The 21,733-nt window shown below is 37.2% G+C and overlaps 2 protein-coding genes across 2 annotated transcripts; both read left to right on the top strand.

Moving 5' to 3' along the window:
• The first annotated feature begins 660 nt into the window (after window positions 1–660).
• LOC139719504 (uncharacterized) lies at window positions 661–3,610 on the top strand. The gene is made up of 2 exons (XM_071630921.1): window positions 661–687; window positions 1,706–3,610. The coding sequence occupies exon 2, from the start codon at window positions 1,715–1,717 to the stop codon at window positions 3,608–3,610; it is 1,896 nt and encodes a 631-aa protein (XP_071487022.1). The 5' UTR covers window positions 661–687; window positions 1,706–1,714.
• An 11,266-nt stretch (window positions 3,611–14,876) lies between these two features.
• On the top strand, window positions 14,877–16,160 carry LOC139719503 (tripartite motif-containing protein 2-like). The gene has a single exon (XM_071630920.1). It carries the CDS (start codon window positions 14,877–14,879, stop codon window positions 16,158–16,160), a length of 1,284 nt encoding a protein of 427 aa, XP_071487021.1.
• Window positions 16,161–21,733: the final 5,573 nt, after the last annotated feature.

The raw sequence follows: 21,733 nt of genomic DNA, 5'->3' as shown, positions 1-21,733 counted from the left end.
ACGTTTTCAAACAGACAGTATGTGTGTGTGTGTGTGTGTGTGTGTGTGTGTGTGTGTGTCTGTGTCCGTGTGTGCATGTAGGGGGGGGGGGTCGTTAGGGTAAGTTTTACGATATTAATATACACCCACATTTTCTTCTGTCCGTCATTGTTTCCCCCATTTACCGCCAATAAGACACCATACTTTCGAAAGCAAAGCAACACATCGGCAAATTTATTCGATTTTCTCTAGATTTTTGTCGATATGTTTACTTTCTTTTCAAAGAACAAGCAAACTATTAAAACCCCAAAGCGCATACTAATCTTCAAACTTCGACAGCATACATTTACCTATAGAGGGCAGTATCACAATAAGGCATTGAGCGTAATGTCGTATGAGCATGTGGGGAAAACCCGCTACTATGAATAATGAATATCAGGTCACGACAGAAAGTTCAGAGTGAAAGTGCAAATTAGGCAATACCTGTTTACACCATCCCGCCATTTTGTGGGTGTTTCGTAATGAATCCACTTTCTTTCTTGATACTCATCGCGGGTCTTAAAAGTAAGATAACTTTCAATCTATTTTATTTACGCACCAGTCTTGCAACTTATCGGAAAACAGGTTGTGATTATTTCGTCATTGAACGCACATTTGAGGAGCCAAATATAACTCAGCAAAACCAGACCCGGAAGTGCAGCATACTTGGTAAGCATACGAAGCATACGAACCGTACGAAATTGTTGATTATAAAGCCGGGGAGTCACCTCCCTGATTAGGACTTGTTACTACATGTTGTTTAACACATGCAAACATGACTCATAAACATGCATATAAATAGCTTTCAATCTGCCTTTTTATTTTCGACGACAACCATTTAAGTCATTTTTTTTATTATTTACTAATATGCGTTTCTGTTTGTTGTATTCAGACAAGCACCATGACAACGTTTCATCAAATCAGCAGCCAGAATGTCAAGTGTCGCTTGTGTTCGACACTTTCCCATCAACCTAAAACTTCAAAACTTGTAATAACAAAGCTCGTAGTACACATAATCGTTCCATTCCTTGTAGATTTTCCTCGATGCACCGTCTGTGTTGACACCCATGAAAAGACAAGAAAACTAAACCCAAAAGACATCCTTATCTTCAACTGCCAAGCACACCTTTAGCTATATGGGGCGGTATCATTATAATTAATCTAATTTGAGACAATTTAATTTCACCTCAACACCTATTACTGAATTATTTAGGCCACTGTGAAACGTTAATTGGCAAAGAGTTATTCATCCAATACATGGTTACACCATCCTACCATTTTGTGAGTGCTTACGTAATGAATCAAATTTCTTGCTAGATACTCGTTTAGGGTCTTCCAGCTAAGACTACTTTCAATATATGTTGCGTTCGCACCATCATTTAGGAACGTAACGGAAAACAAGTTGTGATCTCTGCAATAAAAATGTCGAACTAATGAGCCAGATATAAGTCAACAAATCTAAACTGTAAAGTAAAGCGTACTTTGTAAACATAAGTTTATAAAGATTCATTATGATTTCAAAGGTACGTTTAACGAGCTTTGTTACTTTATGTTTACAAATTCAAAAGATACCTAAACACCCATAGCTGTCAATTTCGTTTTCTAACACACAATTTATTCCCTAATCCTGCTGTCACTATTAGAAATATCTTTACCGCTTCGTGTTTCTGTTTCTTGTATACTGCAGATAAACACCATGGCAACGTTCCATCAAATCAGCAGCCAGAATCTGGAATGTCCTATCTGTCTGACACTTTTCGACCAACCAAAATCACTGACATGTTCTCACACTTTCTGTAAAGACTGTCTGGAATGTGTCTTTCAAATTCAGCCGGACCAACACATTGTAACATGCCCTGTGTGCAGGAAGCAAACATTAATTCCAAGTGGAGATGTGGATAAGTTGCCAACAAACATACCTTTGAGTTCTCTTGTGGACGAAGTGAAAACCAAGAGTCCAAAATGCTCAGTTTGTGAAACGGAAGAAAAACCCCCACCTGAGTCCTATTGTCAGGACTGTGGGGTTAATATGTGTACATCCTGTAAGAATGACCATTCTAAATGGAAAATATTCTCTAATCACGCAGTGGTGGCCATAAAGGAGGTGGTCTCAGGAAAAGTTACTCTGACGAGGCGACAGAAGTGTAAGAAGCACCCTAATGAATATGCAGAGTATTTCTGTCCGGGATGTCGAGAGTATGTCTGCTTTCGATGCGAGATGTTAGAGCAATCGCAAAAGGGGCATGATATGGTCGAGGCATCTATCCACGAGGAGGAAGTACTGGATAATATCAATGACTTAAAAGAAAAAGCGAAATTGAAAAAAGCAACAGTTGAAAAACACATTGAGTCCATAGACTTGCAACGTAAGATAACAACGGATCTAATGAGAAAGCTCAGCGATGACATTGACAAGACGTACGATGAATGCATGCAAATATTGTCAGAGAGAAAAAAGACGTTGAAATGTCAAGTCGAGCGATGGTCTGAAAAATTCGAGAAAGATTTAGAAGTCATGGCGGAAGAGAGTCGTCAAACACTCACTCACATAAAGACAGTGGAAGAGCTGATAGCTAACGGTATGAAGGTACCGTTGGAAAGAGACGCCATATTAGCACACGACACGCTGTGTGAGAACTTGGAGAGCCTTCTGGGACGAGATGATCCTGACGACCAATCACCGAGAGATGTGACAGAACAAGCTCAGAAGATTTTATTCAGAAAACAGGTAAAAGTTAATGAACTTTGTCTCGGAGAGTTTGAAGATTATCCGTGGGATCTGAAAGCAAACATAAAGCTCCCTGGCAAAGGTTGCGTTGAGTGTATGACTACTGTACCAGATGGTAGGATGGCCATGGGAACGTCTCAAGGTGGAATCTTGCTCTACTCCTCTAGTGGCGAGTTGCAGGAGATGGTGCTGAAGGATGTCAAGTGTGAAAGTATCGGATTCCTGTCTGATGGTCGATGTGTCGTATTTGAAAGGTTTGAAAGAGAACGTAGAGAAAAACAGATGTCACTGTACACTTCACAGTGGGAGAAGATCAATGTCGAGTTCCCGACGATGGATGATAGTTTTCATGGTCTCACAGTTGGTAGCGGTGATAATATCTATTTGGGCTGTTCGCGACACGAAACGATTCACGTGTTTACTCCACAGGGTGGTAAGGCTATCAGGGAAATAATGTGTCATACATGTACATGTTTACCTTACCAATTATTCTCATTTCGAACCAATGAAAACCTGATACTGACAGATAAAAGAAGATTTAATGTCGTGTGCCTGGATAGTAGGAGGAATAAGGAGAATGTTCTGGAAAAGGAGGGTATGCTTGCTTTCCCAGCTGTTTGTCGAGATGATTCGGTCATTGTAGCCTGGGTGAGTAGGGAGGGTCTTCTCAGTATCGACCGATACACGGGGGAATTGGAGCACGTTCGGAATCTCATTACGGATTTCGATTTAGGTACACAAGCCCCCGCATCTGCCCCTCTCTATTTCAGCTTTAGTCTCTTTTACGGCTGGTGCTTTCTATCAGAGTTTCAGAGTGGTGAGATAGCTTTCCGCATCCGTGACAGACTCTACATATTTTCATAGCATATAACTTGACAATCTCTATGAATATTACTTCTTTTGTAGGAATTCATGAGAAAATATTCATTTGAATAGTTGACCCTACTTCAGTACAAAATACCGCTGGAATGTATCATTATAGCTATTCTTACTTTGACATGTTTACTTGGTGAAGAAGTGATCATAGATAGAATTACGACATGAAATTTGAACGACCTAAAGAACAAAGATATCATATATATACGACTTTGGTATGATAAAACAAGTTTTGTATTGCTTAAAGGGACTATGCAATGGAAATGCATGTTGACTTGTATTTTTTTTTTTGCCATGTACTTTAAAATATCTATGATAACATACCATGTTTCTTCAGATTACTTGGATCCCCCCACAGAAACCTCACAAACCAAGATTCTGCCAGTGACATTATCTATCAATCATTACTGAAGTACAACGATATGCTTAATAAAAGACATTGGAGGGCATCTTTCCTAGAAGGAGCATAACTTGCATATTATTTCCCTGCATGTCTTCTCCTGATGATAGTATGTAGTTTTCACCATGCCGTTGTTGACCTCTTGCGCCACTTCGTATAATCAATGAGTCTCCCTTATCGAATAAGTAAGTATTACGTATGTATCATAGGATGCCTCTGAGTGACAATGATGATACAGAAACATATTGTTTATAACAGTGAACCCAACATCAAAACACAATGAATACTGTCGGCGTATCCATCCATCCAGGGTGCAGATTACTAAGGGCTTCTCAGGTTGTATGATTGTCATTACTATGTAATCAACGTGTTTAAGCACTGTAGAGGGCGTCATTGTCGCGGAGCTCTCTGAAGTGAACACAGCAGGTTTACTTGGATCTTAGCTTTCCTCGCATGTACACGTGAACTCCGTTCGATGTCCCGGCACGTCGTTCATAGAAACATGCTTGAAGTATAGTACTGACTTGTTTTTCCTCTATTTAATAGCTTTCTATCTTATCCTATAATATAGAGTCATGTGGTATTTCGTATATATCATTACAGTATGTTGTGTATGCTTAAATAAGGTCTCAAGGTAAACTGTGCTTGACCACTTTTGACACCAGCTTGAAAGAAAAAATACACACACAACATCGTAGTACTGTAACGAGCTTAATCGATGAGTATAGTTGTAAGACGAGATGATCCTGACGACCCATCTTGTGTGTCAGAGCAAGCCCGTAAGATTTCATTCCGTAAAGGTCAATGAGCTTTGTAGAGCTGGAAGGATATCCATGGGGTCTGAGAGCAGACTACAGCTCCCTGTCAAAGGTATCACTGGGTACATCAGTGCAGTTGCACCAGATGGTAAGGTAGAGATGGGATCGTGGCTAGGCGGAATCTATCTCTAAAGTAAAGTAGTCGACTGACCAATTGACCACACAAATAAAATTGACTGAAAGAAAAAAAAAAAGCACTTGTCTCATTACCAAGTTTTTATATCTGATTAAGGAAGTTGCAATTTCTCTGCTGTTCTTCGTTATCCCTTCAAGAGAAGTTCTTGCGTTAAATGACTATGAACAGTAACAGAATATCCTGAGTCTTTACTCAGGGGAGAAATATGCAAATCAACTCACTGCCATGTTGTTGCATGTGTATAAGATGTAGATATGCTTCGTGTGACTAATCGTATTATAATGTATAGATAAACGTAAAAACGTTATTTTCGTTGTATACTATAGCAAACCGTATGTCATCAAACCCATCCTGTTTATCCAGTAGAGCCTACTGTAAGATGTCCAGACGTAAGAGTACAAGTATAACTGCACATGCATAGATTTACAAATTAAAACAAACCCGTCATGCTCTTATCTGTAATATCATTTCATTGCACTGTCATTTTACATGAATGTACATTATTCTTATAATTGAAAATGGTTGTTGGTGAAATGCATTCATGAAATTCATTGTCTTTAACAGGGGGGGGGGGGTAATTCGAATTGGAATTTAGCGATATGATTTCTATCAACAGAACAAAGCGGATGTTCGACCAAGAGTTACAGCAAAATTGGTTTTATGTTGTATTATACGTGTATTATGTATGTACAGAATTGAATATTAATCATTAATGTGATATTATACGTATATCATATATGTACAGAATTGATAATATGCCATCAGTCAGTGACAGGAATCAATTGAACCAGACCCCTCAATCTGTTATCTCTATCCTTCTTTTTTTTTTACTTTCATTTCATCATCCTTCTACTTGGATGTATTGTAGTCTAGTACTTGAGAAAATTTGTCATGTTTATTGTAATGTCATATACTAGAGGAGTGAATTCCAAGTATACAGTATGGAAACATCATGTGAGTGCAAGATGTGGAGGTTGATCTGGAGTTCCTCAAAACTGTATGCAGAATCCATGGTTCGCCAATCAGTGACAATGTTAATTATGAAATTTATTCAAGAGTTCATATCATTGCTGGAATTCTCGTCGATATTGCAACTTATTGACAAAGTATTGCCCTACATCGACGTATTGTTACGACGTACATCGATATTGTTAATACATGTATAAAGGTTCATGCATGTTTGTTGATTATAATCGGTTGTGTGCTTTATGTAATAATACACTGCATTTCTATATTTGTCACATTTTCATCATACTGTAACACTGCTACGAAATGTTATTATTACATTGTATCATGTTATCTTAGCTGAAATTTATGTTATAGTGTTATGTCATTTATCTCTTTGTCGTATCATAGTATGGTGGTGTATGTTCAAATAAGACCCTGTAAGAAAAATGTGCTTGCTTCATTTAAGACCTGATGTAGTATCGTCTCTGATCTTGTCGGTGTAAAAGTTCCTCACTGGATAGTCGGAAAATACTTTGTAAAAATATTTAAAGCACTATCTGTCTTTTCCTTTTAGGAGGTTGTTCCTACGTCATATCAAATGAGATAGAGAAAGAAGATTAAAAACAAACAAACAAGAAGGACAATTTCTTGTTTGTACTATTGATATTTGTCATACATTGACAAATGATTGATCACACATTCTACCAAACTCCCATTTTAACCGGGTAATGTTAGATTTGTATAACTCATGATAATTATTTTATTTAAATAGTCTAGCTTTTTTCCCCTTCGGATATGTTCATTCACATGATTGCAAGTATGATATTGCAAATGATTACATTCTCCATTTATCTCCCTTTTTCTATAATTACGATTGTGTATTTTTTACGTTAGTCAACCTCTGTTGCTGTTTGTTTGTTGTTGTTTTCTGCCAATACGTTCTTTCTCTTTATGAAATGTTGTCAATGTTTTTTTTTTTTTCTTCCTGTATTGTGTTGGTTCATAATATGCTGTGAACTGATATACAGACTCATTGGAAAACAGCCCTGACGTTGATAGCGCTTTTATTTTTAATCGTATAAAAATAAAAACAAACAAAAACAATATCCACGAGCTATGATGAAGTGATGCCGTTATCATTGTATATATACAGCGCCACCTATCGACAAATTACTGCCTGGCCTCTGACGAGCTTCAAAATGCCTCCTGATTGAATCGTTGAATGGAGCTGACGTCATGGGCATGTATCCAATACGATTTAAAGGGAATTCTATTAGTGTGGAAGTGGTCGAATGTTCGAAACATGTTTATACTGGTCAGTCATTCGTAGACGCAAGATCGAAAACAAAGAATTTCTGAATAGCAGAAAAAAAAAAAACACACAGACGAAATACCTTGTAGTTATCAGCACAAACCGAATTAATTCCTGTGAGTGTTAGTATAGCATATCTTCGTCCCATACTTGAGCTGACAAATCATGAATTGTTTTTGTGGTAATTCCATTTTTGATAAAGTTTGATAAATTTGGATTTCGCTATGAAAGGCCCTGTTTACCTTTGGGAGAAGTGATTTTAAAAAAAAAAAGTGTTCAAGATATCACATTGATGCATATATGCGGGTCTGTTGTATCACAAAACATGCTACCATATACAATTTTTGCTAAAAAAAGAAAAGAAAAAAAGCCCACAATATACAGTGTACAGTGTGACGATTATGCATGTCTGCAACTAATGAAATGGCTGTCTTTAAACGTTGTATCTTGTAATGGTTACTTGATCTTAAGCTTTTTGATCTATGACATTATGACGTTGTAAGATCGTGACGCGTAACATATTTGAAATGAAGATTTCTTCACCTATAGGCCCTAATCATACTGTCTAAAGCAGTGAACAAAAGAAAAAAAAAGAAAAAAAAAAGTGAATCCCGGAAGTGGCAACAGAAATATTAGTTGCGCCCGACCTTTACAGAATTCCTGGATATATAAGAACTGTTATCACAATATGTAGCATGTTTACATGGTTTCCACGCAACAAATTCCATATAGCGTTGAATTTGTTTGACAAGTTCCATGTAGTAAACCACCAGGCACAGCTTATTCATGACACTGTCATTATATCTTTCAATTGCAGTTTACACAGATTAAGTACGAAAGATTTCAGGAAAGTTTGCCGCACAGTAAAATTGAGAAAACATAGGAATCATGTGATTGAAAGAAATATACACACAATAAAGAAAGCATTGCTATGCACTCAATCGAAACATCACCGAATCTATCTTGTATTCTTGTTGTGTCCTCCACTGCAATTGCATTGCAAGTATGGCAAAGTAGAGTGCGGATCAACACGACTAAAAGTTATGATACAGACCGGTATCAATAAGTCTCGGAAAATGTTTAATACGAAATGCGAATAGCAACACAGCTTCAAAGTGATACACGTCATTTATACATAATGCCTTTTTATATTTCGTTTCTGAACTGCTGAATTTTCTCGGAATCCACTAACAAATAAATTGGTAATTTTCTTTTTGTTTCATAGCTAAACCTTGAAATTCAATTGTCTTTTTTTTCTCATTGGTGTTTTAAAATGCCGTTCTCATTAGCCGCTTGTGAAATTTTGGTAATGTAATGGCATTCCAATGTTTGCGCCCTTCCGCGGAATTCAGGAGTTCTAAAAGGTCCAGCAAGAACAATAAGGAAAAAAATAATCAATAATTTGTTAACAAATTATAACTACAAGTGTGTTTTGAATGTCTTGTTGGATGACTTTGTGTCGTTCATGTTCTTGAAGTCAAGTTCCAGTCCATTTCAAGCCACAATTATAAATCTTATCATAAATATCACAATAATATAGGTGTTGCTGTGGTAACAGGGTGATACAAAGAGAGTTTATGAGAAAAGTTATGTAAGTATGTTGCCGCCGAACTTCGCGGTTCGGCGGCCAAAATTCTGAGCAACGGTAAGCTGTTTATGCTCATTCAGGGCCTGTATGTGTAACTGTTGTTCATAACGATGCATGTTGCTGTCCTGGATTGAAATGCTTTCGCATCTTATCATTCGTATCATACCTTGTATTCTCCTTTTAATTCGCCAGAGTTGTTTACCTCTGTTTTATTTAGAGTAGCATCTTTTTGTTTATTCTTTTTTTTTATATCACTGGACGTAAATGGTAACTTTACTTCCACTCTAACATGTCTAAGCCATAATGGCCCTGCCTCCTTGGCAAGTAGTTTGCCACCATTAATGATATCATCTGTATTTTGTAGGCCTAGAAAAGTAGATACTCTCGTAGAGAGGTAGACGTGGATACAATTCCTACTCCTCATAATACTCGTAAGTATGGGTAAAAGACTGCGTGTTAAACCTATCTCTACCTGCAGAAATTAGTGACTTATAGTTTCATTTCACGTAATATCATTTTACTTTTTCAATATTCAGAGCTTGAAAATGAATTGATCAAAAAAGGCGTAAAAGGCAGGGTATATATATATTATATATATAGTGCATGAGGCTGAATGCACTATAACAATATAAGCACCGACAAATTCTGAATTTGCCCCGAAGGCCAGTTATATTGAATGAGGCCGCAGGCCGAATTGAATATAATTGCCTGAGGGCAAATTCAGAATTTGGAGGTGCTTGGTACTTGTTATAGTGCAATAAGATGTCATGCACTATGTGATATATAAAATAGCATACATACCCAGGCAAGATAAGCCTAGCGTTAGATCATTTCTAACAGTTGCACCTCCTTGCACGTGTCTACACAAGCAATAATACCAGTTTCTTTGAACCTGTGTAGACAAAATCCTGAAGATCCAAATTCAACTATAGAGTCTAGGGTCTACGTGGTTATATCTAACGTTTTCTAGCTAGCCCTACGATAGGTTAGGTCTAGGGCCCTAGGGGTCCTGGCCTAACGTTTTTATACTAGATCTACGTACACTGTACTGTACGTCACTTACGAGCGACAGAGCTAGTTAACACAGGCCTACAATAGGTCAACTAACAGTAACACGTTAGACGCCCTACTTACTGCACTGTGGGTCCAGGACCAGGACTAGATGATGTTTTGTAGGATTAGGGATCTACTGGATTTAAACACAAGGCTCGTGCCAGGCCCCATTGCTGCACATGCGGATTCCGAGAGTGTGTTGTGAATGTCGTAGTAAAGTTCATAGCGTAGCGTGATCAAAGAGCGCTTAGCGTATACTGTACACACTGCCCACACGCTGCCCATTTCCACGGCGCACTTCCACGTAGAATGTACGGAGAAAGCGGCACAAATCTTGGGTTGACTTGCTCAGTAATATCCGTCGGATTGATTCCTTTTTCAGAACAGTAGGAGTCCAAAATTCGTAGGGCGTATTTGATGGCATCCTTTGTGTCCTTATTGTCTAAGATACTGTTTATATAGATCAGTCTCTCTAAAAGTAGCGAACCTGTTCATTTCAGCTTCCATGTTTAAATCTACAGCTGAAAGTCTAGTCCCATCACACAGATAAGTTGCTGGCATAGCCAGCCTGCGAGAATTGAGAATAACGATAATATCGAGCAAAATATATCGCGGTTGTGGCGCAATCGCGTTGATAAGGTGCGGGATTCAAGTACTCGATGATTAAAATGAGGGAGCAAAAACCGATATCAAATCGATAGTGGGTTATCGTTTGCAATCGTTATATTTTGCGTGCACTATAACTTTTGTCGTGCACTGCCGGCCTGTATCATAAGTATGTATGCTATTTATATATATATATATATATATATATATATATATATATATATATACAGTATATATAAAACAACAGAAAATGACGAATTTCCGATGGAGTTTTATTTATCTATTTATTTATTTATTTATATCTTCGGGGTGAAATGCAGTATGTATCCATTGTCACGTGATCAGACTTCAGGAGTTTGAAAGCCATCATGTAGTCACACATTTAGTCCACATACTTAGTCTATACAAACCATGAAAGGAAAAGTAACCCACTCTAAACCAGCATCATTGCTACAGAGAGCGTGATACCATTCACGACTCTCTCGATCCCTTGGACCTCATTGATGTTCTTTTTTCTCATCTTGACCGATGAGAGGAAGACAGGTTGTCATGGCACTCTAACCTGCCGATTCCTCATCACTACCCATCATAGACCCTTTCAAGGGACAAACTATGTGAAACACAACCATGGCTTAGTGATGATGAACTTATCGGAAGAGATAGGGAGAGAAACAGAGGGAGAGAGAGGAGAAATTCACCGAAAGTGTTTAAAGTAGAATAATATAAATTATATGTTGTAAAAAAAGTTAAAGAAACTTTGTTATTATATGTATAAGTGCAGTAGGCCACTTTTTGTGGATGATTGAATCATTATTTGATTCTCATTCTGTTTTGTATTAAAAAATTATTTGTAAATGTCATTTTCTGAATATGTGTATAAATAAAACACCCTGTGGAAGGGAAAAAAATTGAGGGAATTCAGCAGTATCAACAGAACGTAACCGCGAAGGTTGGAAAAAAAATCCGTTGAAAAATATGAATTTTTAAAATTTTGGTGCAGCCATTGCTGGATAAAGAAGACAAAAACATTTTGTGACGTTATCTATGGAAAGCGATAATAAAAAATATAAAAAATAGTATATAAACATATCATTACTTTTCTACATGAAGCTTTTGGAAAGAGCACTTGACTTACCTCTTTCAGAATGCACGATGACGTATTATCCCTAGCATAGTGTCAGTAACATGTCGATGGAATGTGTGAGAAATGAAATTTGTGGAATTGTATTTATATTCTTTTAAATAGTTGTTAAAGTCACGAAATCTAGTAGCTTTCTCATCCAACGATGGATGCACCGAAGCTATAAAAATTCATAACTTTTCAACAAATTATCCGATTTGCCACAAACTTGGCTGATATGTTTTACCAGTATTGGTATATCCACTCAATCCGCATGTGTATTTGGGATTCTTTCCCCTTTAAGTTTCAAGCTCAAGGGTGCATCCAGACTAAATTATGTCACTTCCTGCATGATAGGAAGGAGGCCCGGAGCAATTGTGTTACTGATTGCCAATAGTAACATATCATAGTCTCGCTGTATCAGCTTCCCCACACTTTGAAAAATTGACAATATACAATTGGTACACTGAAAGTACAACGAATGACGACTATTATTATACGTAACGTTTGAGGCCTTAATCATGTTTAGCACTGAAACGTTTCTTTTCAGTTTCATGCCTTGCCATACCAAGGCTTGATTCTCACTGGTAGTATTCGTTTCTGTCTTTATACCTTCCTGTTTTCTAAACCATAAATTACACAATCCACGGTTGATTTTGTACGGGATAGTACTGTAGATATCCAGGCATGCCCCTTAATACATGTTTGAAGTCAGCAGTTGATTTCATATTTTTTGGTATTTCGTGAAGGCGTGATCTGGCTTATATTTCCTTCTAACGTTTTTCACACAGATAATCGAACAATTATTATACTTAGAACTTGTTGTGTGTGTGTGCGTATGTGTGTGTGCGTGTATGTGTGTTAGGGTAAATTAGTAGACCCACATTTCTTCCGTCCGTCATTTTAACCCCCCCCCCCATTTCCCATCTATAACACACAACAAAGACTTCGAAAACAAATCAATACATCGACACTCTTCGATCTCCTCTAAATTTTTGTCAATATGAAGAATTTGTTCGCAAAAACAAAAAAAAAGTCCATATTTGCCAAATGGAGATATTTGCGATTAAAGGTCAAGAAAAATATAGAGAACAACAAGAAAATGTTTGCTTCTTTTGACCATAAATTCAAAAATGTACCTTTATATGTAGTGGCCAATATCTCTAAAAGGCATTATTTTGTACGTTATGACAGAGACCGTACTTCAAAATCTTGAAAAATGGACTTATCGGTTTTTGCAAACAAACTCTTCATATGTTTATTTCCTTTTCAAAGAACAAGAAAACTCAACCAAAATGTGGACTCTAATTCTAAACTTACAAAGCACACATTTACCTACAGAGGACAGTATCAGTATCAATCACAATAAGGCATTTTTAGTTCTGGACAGCGTAATGTCGCATGAGCATGTGGGGAAAACCCGCTACTATGAATAATGAATATCAGGTCACGGCAAAATGTTCAAAGTGAAAGTGCAAATTAAGCAATACCTGTTTGCACCATCCCGTCATTTTGTGGGTGTTTCGTAATGATTCCACTTTTTTTCTTGATACTCATCGCGGATCTTAAAAGTAAGACAACTTTCAATCTGTTTTACGTTCGCACCAGCGTTGCAACTTAACGGAAAACAGGTCGTGATTTCTCCAACTGAACGCATATTTGAGGAGCCAAATATAAGTCAGCAAAACCAGACCCGGAAGGAGAGTATACTTGGTAAGCATACGAAGCATACGAAATTGTTGATTAGTCCTTGTAACTACAATTTGAAAAACGCATTTAAATGAGTGTGCAAATAGCTCTCAATCTGCTTTTTTGGCGACTACCATTTAAGTCGTAGGCCCTAAAATCCTGCTGACACTAATCTCTCTCTCTCTCTCTCTCTCTCTCACTCTCTTTCTCTCTTTGGTATTTACCGATTTGCCCTTTTGATTGTTGTATTCAGACGAACGCTATGAGAACATTTCATCAAGGCAGCAGCCAGAATTCCAAAGTGTCGTTTCTGTCTGACACTTTTCAATCAACTTAACACTTCACAAAAAACTATTAACACAAAGCAGGTTGTATACATAGTCGTTGCATTCCGTCTAGATTTTCCTTCATGCACCGTTTGCGTTGATTCCCTATCAGAAAAGAACTAAGAAATACAAAAATGAATTTAAAAGACATCCTTATCCAAGGACACTTTTACCCAATCGCGGCGGTATTATCACAATTGATTTGATTTGCCCCAACGTATACTTTTGCGTCAGCATGTGGGCACACCCTTTACTTTATTTATAACAAATAACTCACAGCCACATCTTGGCTCTCACTATTCATCCTGACACCATCCTCACTTCATTAATGGATTTGGTCGCCCTCTCCCATCATCTGAGGGCGAGCAACTGATGACCAAATCCATTATACAGTCAGGTCACTGCATGTGAAACGTTACAGGTCCAGTTTACCTTTCTTTGGGAGCAGTGATTTTAAAAAAATTCAAAATATCACATTTGATGCATATGTGTAGGTCTGTTGTATCACAAAACATCCTACCATATAACATTTTCGCAATAAAGCCTAAAATATAAAGAGATATCAGTATTTTTCTCAATAAACCATAGCAGTATTTTTCTCAATAAACCATAACTGTAGATAGTTTAGTCTGGAAGCATTCTTATTTTAACCATTCTTCATATTTTGTGTATTTAACAATACTTACATCGATTATACGGATTCAAATTTTTACACTGGTTGTTTCTATCCCTAACTCACATTTTAAACCTATTTTAAGCATTAATGCTTGGTTTTTGTTTCATCTGCAAATGGTAAATTATGCCTTTAATATGCCCAGGGTGATACGCCAATAAGTCGTTGTTACACCATCCCGCCATTTTGTTGGTGCTTCGTAATGAATCCAATTTCTTTCCTAATACTCGCAATTAGGGTCTTCAAAGTAATACCTTTTTCCATATATTTTGCGTTCGTACCATCGAGACAAGGAAGTAGTGATATCTTCAAACGTAATACACATTGCAGGAGCCAGATAAAAGTCAGCAAATCTGAACCCTGAAGAAAAATATACTTAGTAAACATAAAATTCACGCTAATCACACAGATACGTTAAATGAGCCCTGTTACTTTAAAAAAAAACACAAATTAATAGGATACCTAAATACGCATAGCCTTTAATCTCGTTTCATGTTTAACATTTTCTTCCTAATCCTGTAGAAACTATTAGAAATGTCTTTATTACTGCTTTATGTTTATTTTCATTTTATTCAGATAAACACAATGGCAACGTTTCATCAAATCAGCAGCCAGAATCTGGAATGTCCTATCTGTCTGACACTTTTCAACCAGCCCAAATTACTGTCATGTTCTCACACCTTCTGTAAAGATTGCCTGGAACGTGTCTTTCAAACTACGTCGTTCCAAAACATTGTAACATGCCCTGTGTGCAGGAAAGGAATAAATGTTCCAAGTGGAGATGTGGATAAGCTACAAACAAACATACCTTTGAGTTCTCTGGTGGACGAAGTGAAAACCAAGAGTCCAACATGCTCAGTATGTGACACGGAAGAAAACCCGCTAGCCGTGTCCTACTGTCAGGACTGTGAGGATTATATGTGTACATCATGTGAAAAGGACCATTCAAACTGGAAACGGGTCTCTAACCACGCAGTGGTGACCATGAAGGACATGGTATCAGGAAAAATTCCGCTGAAGACACGACGGAAATGCAAGACACATCCTAACAAATATAAAGAGTATTTCTGTCACGGATGTCAGGAGTATGTCTGCTTTCGCTGCGGGATGTTGGACCACTATAACCATGGACTGGTAGAGGCATCTATCCAAGAGGAGAAAGTAATGACAGATACCAAGGACTTGAAGAAAAGAACATCATCAAAGAAAGCAACCGCAGAAAAATATCTCGAGTCCATACAATCACAACGAAAGAAACTAACAGATTTGATGCGAAAGCTCAACGATGACATCGACGAGACGTACAATGAATGCATGAAACTATTATCAGAGAGGCAAAAGGCGCTCAAATGTCAAGTCGGACGATGGTTTCAAAACTTCGAAAAAGAATTACAAGTCATGGCGGAAGAGAGTCTCCAAACAATCACTCAGATCAACGCTTTTGACGGGCTGATAGGTAACGGTCAGAAAGTGCCGCTAGAGCAAGACGCCATATTAGCACATGACACGCTCTGCAAGAACTTAGAGAGCATTCTTGGTCGAGATGAACCTAATGACCAATCACCGAGAGGTGTGACAGAACGAGCTCAGAGGATTTCATTCAGAAAACACGTAAAGGTCGATGACCTTTGTCTTGGAAATATGGAAGGGCATCCGTGGGATCTGAAAGCAGACGTAGAGCCCCTTACCCCTAACCGCAGCGCCATTGAGTTCATGACTGCTGTACCAGACGGTAGGATAGCCATTGGACAGGATGCCGGTAAAGGAATCTCGCTCTACTCCTCTAGTGGCGAGTTTCAGGAGACGGTACTGTACGATGTCAAGACCAGGAGAATCGCATTCCTGTCTGATGGTCGGTGTGTCGTATGATATTATGATAATGGAAACAAGCTGATGATGTATACTTCACAGTGGAAGAAGCTCAACGTCGAGTTCAAGATTGATGGTTGGCACTCACTTATTGGTCTCACTGTCGATGGAAGTGATAATATCTATGTGGGTTATAGGTGGCCCAGAAGGATCCATGTATTCACTCCACAGGGGGGTGAGGCAGTGAGGGAAATAATGTGTGATATGAATTTAACTTAGCTATAGGTATGCTCTCTTTTCAATCCACGGGAAACCTGATATTGCCAGCGGGAGAAATAGTCGCGTGCCTGGATAGTCAGGGGAAAGACGAGGATTATTTTGGAGAATGGGGGTATGTCTGCCTGCCCAGCTGTTTGTCGAGATGATACGGTCATCGTAGCCTGGATGAAGTTGGAACTGGTGAAATCCACGCACAGGTTGTCAGCATCTTGTCAGCATCGATAGATACACAAAAGATTTAGAACACGTTGAGAATCTCATAACTGATTTTGAAGTACATGGATGGAGTCATTCTCTACATGAACTTCAGAGTGGTGAGATAGCCTTCGGCACCTCTGTGAGAATCTACATATTTCAAGGCAACATTAGGTGACAATTACCACCGAAGATTTTCTTTTTCTTGTTTGCGAATTTATGAGAAGTATCTTTTGAACAGTTGACCACACTTGCTTTCAAATACCACAGCAATGTACCATAAGGTTTACATAATCTTTGCATATGTTTCACACATTGTACATATACAAATAATATATATAAATGAATGTGTAACGTGAAGTTGGCTTGGCCACGTAAGTGATGGGTGATACATTGTATACAAGTAGTCGTGACGAAGAAAGAGCTAGAGGACGTTGCAGTAGTTCACTTATTGCCTTTAATGATGCTAAGCTTTCGACCCTTTTACAGGTCTGTGTCAGGGCTTGGTACGTGAACATAACAATAAGCAACCACTTTGCAGAAACAAGACAAAAACAAGAGAAGGGCAGAAGAAAAATAAGATACAAGTGTAAATATGTTTATATATATATATATATATATATATATACATATTATATATATATATATATATATATATGTATATACATATATCTAAATGTGATTCGTCACATAGATAATCATAGTCACATTTTTAAGTTCCATCTAGCCCTTGAAAAGTTCAATCATTGATAGTCTATATTGAATGACATGATATATACTCTTTATGGAAAGCTGTGAATTTATCGCGTAGGAAAAAAAAAGAACAACCGAATACCCAAATAGAACAGTTCTCACAATGATTTTTATAGAGTTTTTTTTTATTTCAAACGTAGGTTCAAATTTATCAGTTTTTTTCTTGTGACTGTCAGAAAGTCGCACACCCCAATTTTGTATGAGGTCTCAAGATAGGTGAAATGGATAAACCTAGTAAACCTCAAGTTTTTCTTAAATATATACAGTAAACCTCGAGCAGTCTCTACAGCGTATTAAGTGAAATTCTTAAGTTTTTTTTTTCGGATCATGTATTAAGTACGAATGGTGTGTGTGCGTGCGTGCAAATTAAATTTGTCTTTTTGAAGATAATGCAGAACATTTTGTGTCTGGAAACAGTTCTGAGAATTCTGCTTAATGTGGCAAATGTGCTATATCAACATAGTAATCTCTGTCAACCTACCCTGAGACAAACACTCTCCCAGTCCCACCTTACAAAACTATACAGCCCCGGGCAGCGTTTTTTTTTAGACGGCACAGATTGGGGGAAACTAAAAATTTCGGGGACCCTATCCCTAAACCTAACCCTAATCCTAATCCTAACCCTAACCATCAAACCCTAACCCTAACCCTAACCCTAACCCTAACCCCAACCCTAACCCTAACCCTAACCATAACCATAACCAAAAACCCTAACCCAACGAAAAGACCCCAAAAAAAAAAACGCAGCCGGGCACGCACAAACAAGCTCCGCCCACTTGGCCTGTCACTAAAATACTAAAGCAGTTGGTTGACCAAGGAGTCTGGCTTTTTTTGTGCACGATTGCTGTGTGTATACATGTATACATGTGTATGTATTCGACATCGAGAGCGGTACGGTTGTGCATGCTTGCCTGCATTGCATGCCGATTTTTTTGTTCTCCTCTAAATGTAATGAGAATGCCAGACAAATCTTCTTCGCGTTGTAAACTACGTGTATTTTGTACAAAAGGGACTGAATGTTTCACTTCGTGACTCTCGTAGTCATGAGAAAATACAAGGGAAAAATCGTGTTTCGAGTTAAGTGATTTTCGACTCACTCGTGACTACAGGTTTACTGTAGAAAGAGCAGTTCAGTATTCTTAAGTTTCGGATCATAAAACGAATAAATCAGTTTTTCTGGAACACTGAAAATTCGTAATGATATCTTACTAGTAATTGGATTTTGTTTTATTGCAAGCGTTCCATTATCATGAATGTGTTTATATAGTTTAATGAATAAATCATAAAGAATTTATGATATACTAGTAATTGGGCAAGCATGCATATACCACCAACATTATGTTCATTTTCATTCCAATACCTCACAAAAAATAGACATCAAATGTGGCCTACCACAAGGCTAAACTTTGTACTTACTATTGTCTATCCTTTACATCAATAATATAATAAATTCTTCCACAATTTTGCGCAGATTTGTTTTTCCTACGGTGACTTCTCTATCAAGTATCCTTTTTTCATTTTCTTTTTTTTTTCTCAAACAGGAAATAAGTGTCTTTGACTGTTTTGATTTAATTGTATTTGGGGAAACACTAAAGATTATCTTGATCACTATACTGTGAAGTTATTGTGGAGATTTTTGTTCAAAGGGATGTGCCGTCGATACATGTTTGATTTTAATCACCTCACCCCCCCCCCCCAAAAAAAAAGAAAGAAAGAAAGAAATAAATAAATAAAATCAAACTCGAAACTGGAAAGCTATGAAGACATTGTCAAATACGACTGAATGTGATACATTGTTTATGATTAATTTCTATTGAAACCCTGTACTGATCAAGAACATTACCATTTTCGACATGAAAAGTATGATTGATATAACTCAAAAATACTACTCACATGCTGATTAGAGTTATGAACATAAATCGATGCTTGCTTTAAGTTTCATGCATGCCTGTTGATTGTGAGGTCTGTTGTTTTGATTATGTAATAATACATTACAACTCGGTATGTCATGTATGTTCTCCCATATGCTATATTTTGCTATGAAATACTATGATATCTCATGTTGTGTCATTTTATCTGTCGTACATTATACCATATTATATCGTATGGTCCTATCTCCTCTCATCTTATCAATGCAATTTGGTGTCTTTGTTGCTTCATGATGTATAATATCTAAAAATAATTAGCCCTAAACTGTACTTGACCACTTTGCATTACAATCTTGGGTATAATTAAATCTTAGTATTTTCTCATATCAGATCGAAGAGTATAGTCATAGTATAATCAAAGAGATCGATCGGTTCACCAATACATTCAAATCTTTTGAACAAATGTTGTTCCCACTGAGCGGAAAGCTTTGCCAGACATAGCAACAACTAATGTGTACACAGTGGATATCAGGTATTAAAATGATTATGTACATGTAATAAGAAAACAGATACATTGGAAAGCTCTTAACTAGATTCTAATAGGGGAATAGATAACCATGGATATGAATGCATTCAAAATAAGTTTAGTTTATGGATGACAACTTAGTGAATCAATGAAGCACCCTTTATCTTTTATGTCTTTTGTTTTAATCATTCATACTCATTAAATCAAATGAGTAAAAGAGGAAGAAGATGAAAACAACACGAACACGTCGTCACCTGCATTATTTACAGCGCCCCCAGGTGCCAAAAATACTGTACCAGTACCAGAATCTGTTGCATGGAGATGAAATCATGGTGACATCAAGTGCGCTGGAAAGTAAATTGAGTATATGAATATAAGAACGACCCAAGTCCATGGAGGATCATTTCGAGTAAACTAAAAAAAAAACTTCATATCTTTTTTATTTGTTCAATAATATTCTATTTAACTGTGATGGAAAGGCAACATTGTATATACAAATTAGAACATATATTAGTATGACAATTAACATTTACATTAATTGTGGAGAGGCCATTTTGTGTGGTGGGCTTGGGTCGTTCTTTGATTCATATACATGATATTCTGCTATAGAGATGGGAGAAGGATGAGAGAGGGCGCTATTATATGAATGTAAGAATGACCCAAGTCCTTCATTCTTACATTAATATAAGATTTAACTCATTCATTTCAGGCACTTCCGGGGGTAATAAGGATTTATCATTTACACACAAGATGAGTCCATGCATAAGCTACAATTTCCCATGTCAAACTGAATTTGGCCAAAAATTGGACTTGGGTCGTTCTTATATTCATATACTCAATTCCTTGAGCATAATCAAAATTTGGTAGAAGGCTTAGGTAAAGCAGTATTTATAGTATACTTTGTGACTAGCCAGTCAACTATTCAAAGTGCAGAGTCAGAGACAAACAATCTGTGACTATTAGACATTGTCATTAGGTATGTTCTTGCTTAACCGGGAAACAGACAGAATAACTATTATGTGCGGCGTATTTTATAATTCTCGGCTTTCAGTACTTATGAACTCACAAAATCATGAATTGCTCCATTCGTGATCAAGTCTTTCAGGTTGAGTCTGGTTTTCGCTTAGCTGGGGAATCTAATGTAGGCCTACATCGTGTGTATAACGATGCATGGTGTAACATCCATGAATGTGTGCAACCATGAAGTAGCACTGTGTTAAAACGTATCTTGTAATAGTGGTTTATCTCGAAATCGCCGGTAGCAGACAAGGCACAAAACCACAGGTACGCCTATGTGTGTGTGTATTATGTGTGTGATATTATATATTCATATCTGACAAAGGAATTAAAGATATTATCATCTTTTTGGTATATGTTTGTTATATTATTATTGTTATATTACAACATATCATTAAAGTCACGTAAAGTGAACACGCATTTTAAAGAGTAAAATCTCGTCAGTTTAAGATTGAGATTAAACTTCATTACAGTCCCAGACCACTATTAATGGGGTGATGTTAGATCACTTTGAAATAATCTTTATATTTTCCATGTTAGTAATGAACTCTCCGTGTACCACTCCAGTTATGCGTGTGATTATGCGGTCGTAGAGAGTTACCGTACGCGACGAATATTTGTCACATGGTTTGATCGTAAAACAACATAAATGTGATTTTTGGTATCGCAATATTTTGAAGTTTATTGTACGTGCGTATATCTTTAAAGTGTTACCTAAAGGCCATCATCCATATCAAGCCATGCTTATGCTGAAAGTCTCCTGCTTCCTCATAGAATCAAATGTACTGCCTTTTCTCTACCATATTATGCAACTATAAGTTTAATGTTTTACAGAGATTTTAATTTGTTCTGCTTAAATTATATACTACACTTTTGTATTGTTATTATATTGTTTTGTTTCAATTTGTCAAACCCATGTCATTCGTTCTGATTTGATTTTAGACCCAAAATAAATATGACCAAACTAACGAACGAACGATTACTGATTACAGTTT

This window comes from Diadema antillarum, unplaced genomic scaffold, assembly GCF_040938485.1.
Source record: "Diadema antillarum isolate AM-2024a unplaced genomic scaffold, OU_Dant_1.0 scf00000111, whole genome shotgun sequence".
NCBI lineage: Eukaryota > Metazoa > Echinodermata > Echinoidea > Diadematoida > Diadematidae > Diadema > Diadema antillarum.
This window is presented reverse-complemented; position numbering and strand designations above follow the sequence as displayed.

Bases quoted from the DNA above. Each gene is read 5' to 3' on its own strand.
- LOC139719503 (XM_071630920.1), top strand. From the start codon at position 14,877: ATGGCAACGTTTCATCAAATCAGCAGCCAGAATCTGGAATGTCCTATC.
- LOC139719504 (XM_071630921.1), top strand. From the start codon at position 1,715: ATGGCAACGTTCCATCAAATCAGCAGCCAGAATCTGGAATGTCCTATC.